This window comes from Carcharhinus amblyrhynchos, chromosome 21 (assembly GCF_965287045.1).
Source record: "Carcharhinus amblyrhynchos chromosome 21, sCarAmb.v2.hapA, whole genome shotgun sequence".
Lineage (NCBI taxonomy): Eukaryota > Metazoa > Chordata > Chondrichthyes > Carcharhiniformes > Carcharhinidae > Carcharhinus > Carcharhinus amblyrhynchos.
Window position 1 is genome coordinate 36897131 of NC_137344.1, and position 13454 is coordinate 36910584.

General features: G+C 48.2%; 1 protein-coding gene and 1 pseudogene across 2 annotated transcripts in view; both read right to left on the reverse strand.

Moving 5' to 3' along the window:
* The window catches only part of LOC145356364 (E3 ubiquitin/ISG15 ligase TRIM25-like), a 31515-nt gene extending 23494 nt beyond the window's left edge, over positions 1 to 8021 (reverse strand). For both annotated transcript variants that reach the window (XM_080209031.1, XM_080209030.1), the window contains exons 1-3: positions 7411 to 8021; positions 2272 to 2367; positions 1946 to 2176 (exon numbers count right to left, since the gene is read on the reverse strand). In XM_080209031.1, coding sequence (XP_080065157.1) covers positions 1946 to 2176; positions 2272 to 2367; positions 7411 to 8010 — 927 coding nt within the window. In that variant the 5' untranslated portion in view covers positions 8011 to 8021. The remainder of the gene's footprint in view (positions 1 to 1945; positions 2177 to 2271; positions 2368 to 7410) is intronic.
* On the reverse strand, positions 4571 to 5000 carry LOC145356491 (small ribosomal subunit protein uS12 pseudogene; annotated as a pseudogene).
* Positions 8022 to 13454: the final 5433 nt, after the last annotated feature.

Sequence of the window (13454 nt, forward strand, 5' to 3'; positions counted from 1 at the left end):
ATTTCCTTTGTGCCAGAATATGGCCTGAATAAATTGGAAAATGGATCTAAAACAGACGCCCTAACATTTAAAACACTGTTAGTACAAAGTGGAAAGATCATTGGCGGAATTTTACCGCCTTCCCCCGTCCGAGGCTCGTAAGATCTCACCCGAGGCCAACAAAGAATGTTGTTCTGCGAGACACGCCCATCCCGATTCTCGGCCACATCTCATTCTACCTCCCACACGATATGGATTGCGAGGAACGGCAATTTTGTAAAAGTGGGTTGCTGAGAAAAAAAAATGTGAAAAATACTGCTCTAGACAACTGCAAAGGCAGTTTTTGCACTTTAAGGGCCACGACATTTTCTGCAGATGTTTGTGTCTTTACGGTCAGGGAGGAGCTCTGGATAAGGGTGGAGAGGTATTTTCAGATAGTTCAGCATCTGGAATAACAGGTCCATCCAAGGATTCACGGGCAATCGGCAACACCTGCAGCAGCTAGACGCCAAGCTCCAAAGAACAAAAAACAATACAGTACAGGAACAGGCCCTTTGGCCCACTAAGGCTGCACCCATCCTATCTAGACCAATTGCTCATATTCCTTTATTTTCCACCTGTTCCTGTGCCTATCCAGTTAAGTCGCTAACATATCTGCTTCAACCACCTCACCTGACAGTGCATTCCAGGCCCCCAGCACCCTCTGTGTAAAAAAACCTCCCATGCACATCTCCACTAAATCTTTCCCCCCTTACCCTGAACTTGTGCCCCCTTTGTGATTGTCGTTTCTGGCCTGGAAAAAAAGCTTCCAACTGTTCTTCTTATCAATAATTTTATAAACTTCTGTCAGGTCACCCCTCACCCTCTGTCTTTCCAGGGAGAACAATCCCAGTTTATTCAATCTCTCCTCACAGCAAATACCAGGTTTACCGGGATGTTACCAGGCAACATCCTGGTAAACCTTTTCTGTACTCCTTCCAAAGCCAACACATCCTTCCGGTAGTGCGGTGGCCAGAATTGGACACAGTATTCCAAATGTGGCCCACCCAACATTTTACATAACATAATCTGTCAACTTTTATACTTGATGCTCTGTCCAACGAAGGCAAGCACGCCATATACTTTCTTCACCACCTTTTCTGCGCTGCCACTTTTAAGGGTGTGTGGATTTGCACACCCAGATCTCTCTCTTCACTTCAACAAAATACTCTGCGCTCTACCTGATGAGATGCTCAGTACCTGATGAGATGCTCAGTGACACTGTACGAAAATGCCACTGCTCCACTGCAGTGTGTGAACAAGGCAAGACTTCTTCCGATAAATGAAAGCAAAATGCTGCAGACACTGAGAATCTGAAATAAAAGTAGCAAAAGCCCAGCTGCTCAAGCAGAGCCTATCGGAACAGAAACGCAGAGTTTAATGTTGCAGGTTGATGACTTTTTATCAGAACTGGAAAATGTTAAATGTTCGAAATGCAATAATGATAATTTAATTTAATTCTCTGGTCTTCTGAGCAGACAAAATGGACTTCCTCGATTTAAACATGAACCCCAAGCTCTAAGTATCATTACACCTCAAGAGTTGCAAAGGCACCGATGTGACAGAGCTTCAGCAGAATGGTGGCACAGTGGTTGGCACTGTTGCCTCACAGCGCCAGGGACCTGGGTTTGATTCTGGCCTCAGGTCAGTGTGTGTGTGTGTGTGTGTGTGTGTGTGTGTGGAGTCTGCATGTCCTCCCTGTGTCTGCGTGGGTTTCCTCCGGGTGCTCCGGTTTCCTCCCACAGTCCAAAGGTGCGTAGGTTAGGCCATGCTAAATTGACCCTTTGTGTCAAGAGGACTGGCAGGGAAAATAGGTGGGATTGAGGAGGTGTGGCCTGGGTGGGATTGTGGTCGGTGCAGACTCGATGGGTCAAATGGTCTCCTTCTGCACTGTAGGGATTCTATGAGTCAAGGAGCAGGGGCTTACCTTTAAGAGCTGGATATTGTCAGATTTCAGCAGTCGGTCTATCTCATCGCTTTTGCGGCTCAGTCCACTGCACCTCTGGTTTAGCCAGCTCTGGATGCTGTCAGCTTGGGCCAAGGCAACAGCCTCCTCACTCTCAATAATGTTTGTTGCGATGCTCTGCGATTCTTTAATACAGTTGATCAGATCACCAAAGTGCTTATCAATGTCAGACCTCACCTGGAACGTTGTGTCCTAGATGAAGAACAGATTCAAACATAACCAAAACAAGGAGCAAACAAATTGTTTACAATTATTTCTAAAAACAAAGAGTACGGAATGGTACTCACTTTGATGGAGGTAACATTCTCTTTTAATTTACTAATTGCCGTATTAATATCTTCAATCTGACTTTGCCGCCTTATTTTTTCTTCCTGAAGGAGTTTCTTTGTGGAATATAAACATACAGAAAACATCATTTAAAATGATTTCTCAAATACATTCCTATGTAAAATAATAGCTTAGTTATCAGCTTAAATCATGGCAGACTCATTTACACAAGGTTGTGTTCACCCTTCGCATTTTCCATCTGTATGGAGCATTTTCACTTTATGCTAACGCTACACATCGAGTGTGAATGCAGAGAATTTTCACAGTAATTTCATTGCAGTGTTAATGTAAGCTTACTTGTAATACTAATAAAAAAAAACAGAGGAAGTGAAGCAAGGTTCAGCACTTCTGCTACAAGTCTCACAAATTTTTACAGATGCACCATAGAAAGCATCCTTTCTGGATGTATCACAGTTTGGTTTGGCTCCTGCTCCGAGAAGACCCCAAAAAACTACAAAGGGTTGTGAAAGTGATCCAGTCCATCACGCAAACCAGCCTCCCATCCATTGACTCCATTGACATTTCCCACTGCTTCAGAAAAGCAGCCAGCATAATTCAGGACCCCACACACCCCGGGCATACTCTCTTCCACCTTCTTCCATCAGGAAGGAGATTAAAAAAATGTCTGAAATCATGGACCAAACAGCTCAAGAATAGCTTCTTCCCCGTTCCCATCAGGCATTTGAATGAACTTGAAACGGTGGCGCAATGGTTAGCACTGCTGCCTCAACACCAGGGACCTGGATTCAATCCCAGGCTTGCGTCACTTGTCTGTGTGGATTTTGCATGTTCTCCCCGTGTCTGCGTGGGTTTCCTCCAGCTGCTGGTGCAACTGGAAGATTTCCTCAGAGAGCTTTCCTAGCGAGCTTCGTATCAGCAGCAAAGTTGGCTCCAATGCTCTCAGTTTCTTCATCCAAACCACTAACATAGATTATAAACAGTTCACACCCTTAACTTTCCGTGAGCTTGAGAATTGTTTTCAGCTGTATAAAGGAAGGTATGTTTGCTATTGTTGTTGTGTTAGGATAGTTTGTGCTGTTGTAGCAAGGGCGGCATATTCACTGTTGACGTGTTATATCGTTTTTGTCATTTCACTATTATTGTGAAATTGTAATGTATTCAGGTTTGTAATTCATTATTGTGAAATTACAATGTATTTTGGTTTTGTATTTGGATGAATTGTTTTAAATAAAAAGATTGACTACTGGTGTAGAAAAGCCTATTCATGAACTGTCGACCTCAATCTTGAAGATTTCAATTTTTTTTTAGATTTATTTACAGGAATGCTCAGTCAATATTTATTGCCCATCCCTGGATGCCCTTCAGAAGGAGGTGGTGAGCTGCCTTCTCAAGCTGCTGTAGGTACAGCCATGGTGCTGTTAGGGAGGGAATTCCAAGATTTTGCTCAACGACAGGGAAGGTGATATATTTCCGAATCAGGACTGAGAGTGACTTGGACCAGAATCTCCAGTTGGTGGTGTTCCCATTTATCTGCTGCCCTTGTCCTTCTAGATGGTAGTCATCATGGGTTTAGAAGATTTTGCCTAAGGAACCTTGGTGAATCCCTGCAGTGCATCTTATAGATGGTACACACCACTGCTACTGAGCGTCAGTGGTGGAGGGAGTGAATGTTTGTGGAAGGGGTTGCAATCAAACAGGCTGCTTTGTCCTGGATGGTGTCGACCTTCCTGAATATTGTTGGAGATGCACTCAGCCAGCCAAGTGGAGAGTGTTCCAACATTCCTGACTTGTCTTTTGTAGAAAGTGGGCAGGGTTTAGGGAGTTCAGGAGGGGAGTTACTCGCTGCAGTATTTCTAGCTTTTGACCTGCTCTTGTAGCCACAGTTTTTATATGGCTAGTCTAGTTCAGTTTCTGGTCAATCATAAACCCCAGGATGTTGATTGTCCCGCCATTCAATCTTTGCAGGAGAGAATTTGCCATTGGCACAGTGGTTAGCACTGCTGCCTCATAGCATTAGGGACCCGGATTCAATTCCCAGCTTGAGTCACTGTGTGTGGAGTCTGCACATTCTCTCTGTGTCTGCAAGGTTTTCTCTGGGTGCTCCAGTTTCCTCCCACAGTCCAAAAGACCTGCTGGTTAAGAGCATTGACCATGCTAAATTCTCCCTCAGTGTACCCAAACAGACAGTGGACTGTGGCAGCTAAGGGATTTTCACAGTAACTTCAATGCAATGTTTTTTTTTGTCAAAAATCAATTTTAAAATGTTTTATTTTCCATCTTGGTCAATATATTTTAAAGTTAAGATCTTGGTTTCTCCTTCTTGCCTCTGTACAAGGCCAACAGAGATACACTGGCTACTTTCACTACCTTGAAACGAACGCCAGGAATATCACCAACAGCATGACCCTTACGACCAAAACCAGCGACTAAAACTTCATTGTTTTCCTCAATGAAGTTCAAGCAACCATCATTTGGAACAAAAGCTGTGATTTTCTTGCCATTCTTAATAAGCTGGACTCAAACACTTTCTGATGGCAGAATTGGGCTGCTTAGCCTCAACACCAACTTTTTCCAAGACTATTCCTTTGGCATGGGAGGCACCACCAAATGGGTTGGCCTTCAGTGCAGACCCCAAGTGGGCCTTCTTGTATTACTTATCGTGCCATTTCTGATCACGTCAAAGATTTCGCAACTTTCTGGCTGTACGAAGACCACGGCATTTAGCCATGATCACACATGCAGTGTTAATGTAAGCCTACTTGTGACACTAATGAAAAAAAACTCCATCACCCTTTGCATGAAAAGTGTCACCCAGGGTGGAGTCTAATGGAGCCCATCACAGCAAGGAGCAACTAGGTCAAGTAAGTCTAGAACATAGAACATAACAGCACAGTACAGGCCCTTCGGCCCTCAATGTTGTGCCGAGCTAAGACCAATCCCAAAAATCAAGCTATCCCCTCCCAATAATTCTGGAGTGCTCCATTTGTCCTAAAGTGTCTAAATCGCTAAAAAAGTAGTGCATCAGTCTACTGGCCGCAGGAAAACACCTGGCATTGAGTCTAAGCGCAAACAGGCTGGTGTGCATAACCCATTCGCTCACAGCAGGAGATCACTTAGGTTTATTGATGAGACACTTGTCACCAGTTCTCCCTGAGCTCACCAGGATTCAGGGGTGCCCCAGGGGTTAAATAGAAGTTGCACAATTCTTCCGGGCATGCTGAAGATCACGTTGAATTGACTGTGGTGGGGGGTGGGGGGCAGGAGTGCAGATTCTTTGCTGACAGGCGTTCTGTGCTCAGTCGAAGTGTCCGGAGGTAGGGGTTGGTCACAGCCCCTCGCCTTGTCTCTCTGACTCCCCACTCCATGCAATCCTGATCCCTCCCCATCCATCTGTGTCCGGGGACCCGGCAACAATCCCTGGCGACCTCCTCACAGCGTTACCCGTAGCAACCACTGCACCTGGTGGCAAAGCCAACAAGAAAGCTACTGGCCTCTGACTGGCTGGAAGCCCTCCCTGGATAACATTTCTGACACCTAGGGTCCTAAATGCCATCTGACACCTGACTCTGGTCAGTCGGACACTTAGTTTGTTCAGGCCAACCCTGCCCATATTAACCCCGGCTCTGACTGCAATCCTAAATGGCTGATGTGTGATTCTCAAAATCTTTCTTCCTGATAGTTTCCTTGTGCCTGCACTGTCGAGTCATGTTATCAGTGATATGGAGCTATTAACCTGGGTAACACAACCTGCATGTGTTTCCTCCCACAGTCCAAAGATGTGTAGGTTAGGTGGATTGGCCTTGCTAAAATTGTCCCTTAATGTCAGGGGGACTAGCTAGGATAAATACATGTGGATATAGGGATAGGATCTGGGTGGAATTGTGGTCCGTTCAGACTCGATGGTCCGAATGGCCTCCTTCTGCACTGTAGGATTCTATGATTCTATGAACGTGATTAGTACGGTATTCGACATCAGTCAGAGAGATAAGGAGTATACATGGGCAATCCCATCCATTTTTTGTACATTCCTTAAGCATTCACTGGTCAGCCTGCCATCCCAGAATATATGGTGCGTTAGGTCAGGATTTGATTCTTGGGCCACGAGACCTGAGCTACAGGAATATGCTGGGCACCAGGAAGGCGTGTGTGTGTGTGTGTGTGTGTGTGTGTGTGTGTGTGGAGAGGACTCACACTATTAACATTATTGTTATTATTCATAAGGTCCCAGTTCAGCTTCTACTCCGGGGCCTGAGCACAAAAAGCAAGGCTCACACTCGATTGCAGAACCAAGGGTGTGCTGCACTGTCGGAAGTGCCGTTCTCGGATGAGATGTTAAACCGAGGACGCCCACCCCCCCAGGTGAGTATAAAGGATCCCATAGCACTATTTCGAAGAGCAGGGGAGTTATCCCCATTACCCTGCCCAATATTTAGCCCTCAATCAACATCAGAAAAGGCTGGATTACCTGATTCTGATTACATTGTTGTTAGTGGGAGCTTGCTGTGCACATTTTTCTGCAGCGTTTTCTACATTTCAGCCATGACTACACTCCCAAAACTACTTCATTGGCTGCAATACACTTTGAGACAGAGGTCATGAAAGGCACCATAGCGACACAACTCCCTGATGCCACCTTCTGCAAAAAGGTGCGAATTTAGCTAGTTTAAAACGCCATCCACTGTGCGGGGTGTTAAAAATCAATTTAACGAAGACTCTCCCATAAGGAATGCTCCCTTTCGAACGAGATAGAATCCCAACAGTGCAGAAGGAGACCATTCAGACCATCAAGTCTGCACCAACTCTTTTACAGAGAACATCCTACTCAAGCCCTATCCCTGTAACACCACACATTTACGCAGCTAATCCCCCTAACCTACACATCTCGGGACACCATGGGGCAATTTAACATGGCCAATCCATCTAACCTGCAGGGTAACCGGAACACCCAGAGGAAGTCCACGTAGACATGGGGAGAACATGCAAACTCCACACAGAGCTGGAATTGAACCCGAGTCCCTGGCGCTGTGAGGCAGCAGGGGTAACCCAACAGTCCTGAGGAGTGCCCTGGAACAGGGCACGCCGTTAAAGGCATTATGTGAGCAGGAAAAGACGCTGCACAGTGAGATGTGAAGCGTTACCTTTTTCTCTGCGCCCTCCTCTTCCGCCGTGATGACTTTGTGATCCCGGTGCACGTGCAGTATACACAGGCCGCAGATGCACATCTGGTCCGTCCTGCAGAAGAACTCCAGCAGCTTACTGTGCGTCTTGCATTTCCTCCTGCTCAGGTCCCTGACCGGGTCGGTGAGCTGGTGCTCCCGGAAGGCCGCGTTCTCGTAGTGCGGCCGGAGGTGGGCCTCGCAGAAAGTGGCCAGGCAGGCCAAGCACGACTTGGCCGCCTTCGCCCCCCGGCCGACGCAGGAGTCGCACGGGACCTCCGGGCCGCCGCCGCCGCCGTTGCCCGACAGCCTGGCGGCCTGGGCCTGGGCCTGGGCCTGCCCCATCCGGTTGAACTCGTCCACTATCCCGCACAGGACGATGTTCTTCTGCAGGGCGGGCCGGGGGGTGAAGGCGGCCCGGCACTGCGGGCAGACGGCCAGCGCGTTCTGGTCCCAGTTCTTCTGGATGCAGTCGAGGCAGAACGTGTGTCCGCAGGGGAGGTTGACGGGGTGGCTGAAGACCTCCAGGCAAATGGAGCAGGAGAGCTGCTGCTCCAGGGACAAGAGGTCTGCGGCCGCCATGGGAAGCAAAGCCCGGCTCTACCCCTCCCCTCCCCTCCAGCACCCCAGCTCAGTGCCAGCAGCCGGGGGTGGTGACTGAACGCGGCCCCCTCCCCATCCTGCAGCACACAGCCAGGAAAAGGCTGGGGGTTAATCTTTCTTTCCTCTCTGCTCGCTCTCCACAACACTAAACAAAACACTCAGCTCCCTGTCGCTCTTTCCCTGCCAGGTTAAAGGCTGCAGCTACAGTGTGCAGCAAAGACCAAACACCCCCAATTCAAAATGCAATCTCTCTCTCCTCCCCCCCCCCCCCCCCCCCCGGCAGATGCCAAAGGCATGTCTGCAACTTGGCTCTTGAAATGTCAATTTTTAAAAAAAAAGTCATTGTTTTGCATTGAGATAAAACCTCACTAGCGTTTAATTTACAATGTGTGTGTGTGTGTGTGTGTGGAGGGCAGGGGGAATGGGGAGGGGTGGGGTGTTGTTGGTGGTGGCTTGGATCTGTTGGTTTGCAAACAGCTGCATTGACGTCAGTGCTGGATCTGTGTAAACAGGATCCAGTCCCAGTGATGTCCTGTCTGCAACTCGTACTTACCCTGAACCACATTGGCCAGAACACCACTTGTTGAAAGTTACTGCCTCTTGACCATGTCAAAAAACTCAAACAGACAAGACCCCGAATAATAACATGCAGGGTGGCACAGTGATTAGCACTGCCGCCTCACAGTGCCAGGGACCCGGGTTCGATTCTGGCCTCGGGTCAAAGGTGTGCTGGTTAGACGGATTGGCCGTGCTAAGTTGCCCCTTAGGGTCAGAGAGACTAGCTAGGGTCAGTACGTGGGGTTATGGGGATAGGGCCTGGATGGGATTGTGATCAGTGTAGACTCAATGGGCCGAATGGCCTCCTTTTGCACTGTAGAATTCTATGACTGTGGGAGGAACACAGTAAAAAGTCTGACAACCCCAGGTTTTAGTCCAACCGATTTATTTGATAGTAAACGCACAAGCTTTCGGGGTTAGTCCCTTCGTCAGGTGAATGGAGAGTTCTGGCCTCAGACAGAGACTGGTCTGTGCTTTATATGCTCTGTCTGAGGCCAGAACTCTCCATTCACCTGACGAAGGGACTAACCCCGAAAGCTTGTACGTTTACTATCAAATAAATCGGTTGGACTAAAACCTGGTGTTGTCAGACTTTTTACTGTGTTTACGCCAGTCCAACGCCGGCATACCCACATCATGACTACTGTGGGAGGAAACCAGAGCACCCGGAGGAAACCCATGCAAACTGGGGAGGATGTGCAATTCCTGAAAGGACAACCAGGACATTTATAAAATCCTGATTGAACATGTGGAAAAATACAAACTGGACACCAAAAATTCACTTGTTAAAACTAATGCCTGCCATCAGCCCATTTTCCTGTGCTTTACAGGCCGAGCTCAGAATTAAAGCTATTAATCATAGAATCGTAGAATTCTATTATGCAAGAGTAGGCCATTCGGCCCATTGAGTCTGCACCAATCACAATCCCACCCGGGTCCTATCCTATTCAGCGACTCTGCGCTGTCGTGTGTCATGAAGGCCGCCTTGGAGAATGCTTACCCGAAGGTCAGAGGCTGAATGCCCGTGACCACTGAAGTGTTCACCAACAGGAAGGGAACAGTCTTGCCTGGTGATTGTCGAGCGATGTTCATTCATTCTCCAAGGCGGCCTTCACGACACACGACAGCGCAGAGTCGCTGAACAGAGACTGATAGCCAAGTTCCGCACACATGAGGACGGTCTCAACAGGGATCTTGGGTTCATGTCGCACTATCTGTAACCCCCGTGACTTGCCTGGGTTTACAAAACCTCACTTACTGTACTGTCTGGAGACAATACACATCTCTTTAACCTGTGATCAGTGCTCCTTCCACTCACATTGTCAGCCACTTCAGGACTTGAACAGCAGGTGAAGTGTAAAGATTCGCATTCTAATCAGTAATCTGTAAACTGTCTGTGCTTTATATGCTCTGCCTGAGGCCAGGACTCTCCATTCACCTGACGAAGGGGCTAACCCGAAAGCTTGTGAGTTTACTATCAAATAAATCGGTTGGACTAAAACCTGGTGTTGTCAGACTTTTTACTCTTTTCCAAAACAGAAAGCATTGTTAACTGGGATGGTTGACCTTTGCTGCACTCTGAGTGCTGCTTGGTGAAGCGAGAGGGCTTTGGAATTGGGTGAAAACTGGGAGTTAGGTGAAACAGGGAGAAGACGAAGCTGAATGACTGAACGTGGAGCTCAGTCCGGATAGGAACAGAGCCTCATAAACAACAAGAGAGCACGAGGGAACTGCTTTGATGAGTCGTGGGTAGGGCTGAATAACTGTTACTAGATTATAGCACTTAACATCTGAACCAGAGCGAAGCTAACATCTTTACTATTGCTATTGGGAGGAGCTTAAACCAATTCGGCGAAGTTGGGGGATAGTGACAAAGCATAATCCAGTAAAATAATCAAGTCAGAGGGAGTACAACTGTGTCAAGTTTCAAGGGAGTAAGGCAAGGTTGGAGGGCCAGAAGCATTACAACTAAAATGGATGAGTAAAAGGTGGGGGTTGACATGTGGAATTGAGATATAGCAGCCACCACAGAGACATGGTTGAGGGGGGGGCAGAATTGGCAACTCAACATTCTGGGATGTACAACCTTCAGGCAAGACAAGGGAGGAGGTAAAAGAGGAAAAAGCATGACATTGTAAGTTAAGGAGTTAGTTACTGAAGTATGGCCACGATTCTCCCATCCCAACCCATTAATTTTTTGGAGGGTCGGGAGAATCGTGCGTGCATCGATTCACAGGATTTCCACAAGCGTTCTCGACGCGCGCACATCTCCCAGTGATCAGGTGTGGTCAGGACCACACTGGAAACTGGCAGGAATAGCATGTAAGTAATTTAAATCTTATTTTAATCTTACTTTAAGTGTGATTATTAGCGGGATTGAACTCTCCGGGCCCAATTGCATCGTCCTCCCTGCCAGTACAATTACATTCCAGCAGGGTTGAGAGTAGCCCCCCCCCCCACTTTCAGGGAACTAACAGGAAACTTCTGGAATGAAGTGGGAGGCATTTGGGATCCCCCAGGGAAACCCCGTATGGTGATGAGTGGTGGTGCCCCCTGGGTATGGCCATCCTGGCAATGTCAGCTTGTGACCCCTGGCATTGCTCAAGGGGCAAAATGCCCATGCCCGGGGGCACCTTAGGACTGCCCATCAGTCTTTGGGCAACACCAAGGGGGTAGGGCCTAGGGAGGGGCTTAGGGACAATCAGTGGTGGTGGGGGCGTCCTCCTGCAATTCTGCATGGGGATCGGTCAGCACTGGAGGGAGGCCAGTGATCGGGGTGGGCTGGAGGGGGGGTGTCTGCAGGGGTCTGCCTCCCGTGGGAGGGGTCCGCCAAAGTGGGGGTGAATCGTCACAGTAGTGGGGGCGGTGTGGTGCTGGAGATCAGGGAGCTCCTGAATGAGGGGGTGTGGATGTCAGAGCTGGCCTGGAATGCTTGTAGGGGCTGCGATTGGGCCATGGGGGGAGTTTTGGGTGGCAAATTAATGTTTTGTTTGCACTTCAGACCCACACTCCTAATCTACAGACACCTGGTGCAGTGAGGGGAGGGTTCCGGGCTGGGCAGTGAATGAGCCAGCCAGCAAACTGCAGGCTAACAGTTCAGGGCCACAGCACATGCCCGCCCCTGGGTTTTTAACGATTTTTAACGATTGTGACCTCCGCATTGCACAGGGTGCGGAGATTCGACTCGGAACTCCCAGTGCAACAACAATCGTGATTTACATCGGTTTTCCAGCAAATTCAGAACTTTTTTAGGAGAATTGCCCCCGATACCTTGGAGGGGAGATTGAATTAAGCTTTGTGGGTAGAGTTCAGGAATAAAAAGGGGGCCACCACATCATTGTGTATTTATTGTAGAACCCCAGGTAGCCAGCAGGAAATTGAGGAGCAAACATGTGCATAAGTCATGGAGGTGTGTAAAAACAATAATAATAGGGTAATTTATAATAGGTGATTTCAACTTTCCCAACATTAACTGGGACAAACATTGAGGGGAATTTCCCTGCCCCACTCATCATGGGAATTGTAGGAGGTGGTGGGGGGGAGGGGGGGGGGGGGTGACCATGCAAAGATCCGTTGACCTCGAGAGGGATTTTCCGGTTTTGGGGCAAGCGCGTCTGGAAAATCCCACCCATGGTGTTAAGGGCTTGGCAGGACTGGATTTCTGGAAATGCATACAGAAGAACCTCTACGTCATTGTGTAGAGGGTCCAACAAGGGACGGTGCAGAGCTGGGCCTAATTCTGGGGAATGAAGCCGTGTTGAAAATTGTAAGCAAACACTAAAATATCCAAAGTGACTCTCCGAGCAAACACGGCAGGATTTAAACAGACCTTAGATTGTTCTGGCTAGCATGGCCAATGATGGTCTCTTGTTAAAGAATGCTTTGGTATCAACAATTCATGGTTTTCTATGGTAGACACACACCTACAAACACATTCAACTCGGATAATTGTGTACCTTAAAGAGCGTGAGCAGCTACCACACAGACCAAAGGATTGCCTGTTTAATTCCTGCTCTGTTCTGAATTAACTGATCTCAACCTAAGCCATGCTTACAATGCTGGAACTAATGTCAGCGCACCCCCCCACCCCCCCCCGCCCCAGCCCTCCCTGCCCACAAGGCCAGGGGAGAGAAATCAGGCAAGACCCCACTTGGGAGCTGTCTCCAGTAAAGCCCCCACAGGAAATTGGGCATATATGTCCATGGAATGAGGCAGGGTTGAGCTTGCTTGTGTGATGGTCAGATAGACTGCAAACACACTTAGAACATAGAACAGTACAGCACAGTACAGGGCCTTCCTCTCTCAATGTTGTGCCAAGCTGTGTCCGAACCCAAGATCAAGCTATCCCACTCCCTATCATTCTGGTGTGCTCCATGTGCCTATCCAATAGCCGCTTGAAAGTTCCGAAAGTGTCTGACTCCACTATCACAGCAGGCAGTGCATTCCACACCCCTACCACTCTCTGAGTGAAGAACCTACCTCTGACATCCCTCCTATATTTCCTACCATGAACCTTATAGTCATGCCCCCTAGTAACAGCTACATCCACCCAAGGAAATAGTCTCTGAACGTCCATTCTATCTATCCCCCTCATCATCTTATAAACTTCTATTAAGACGCCTCTCACAGATGGAGTTTTCTCATCCTGCTCAGCACGGGAATTGTAGCAGGCGGAGCGTGGATCATGCAAACGTCCCTTGACCTGAGGCTGGCCTTGGGGTGAATGCGGCCAGAAAATCCAACCCATGCTGTCTGAGCTGATCAAACAAAGAATGGCCATCTGAAAAACTACTAACATCCGAGCAAACTTAACCCGGTAAGAGGCAGTGGGCAGGACTTTCACGCTCACCCAGTCATGCTCACCC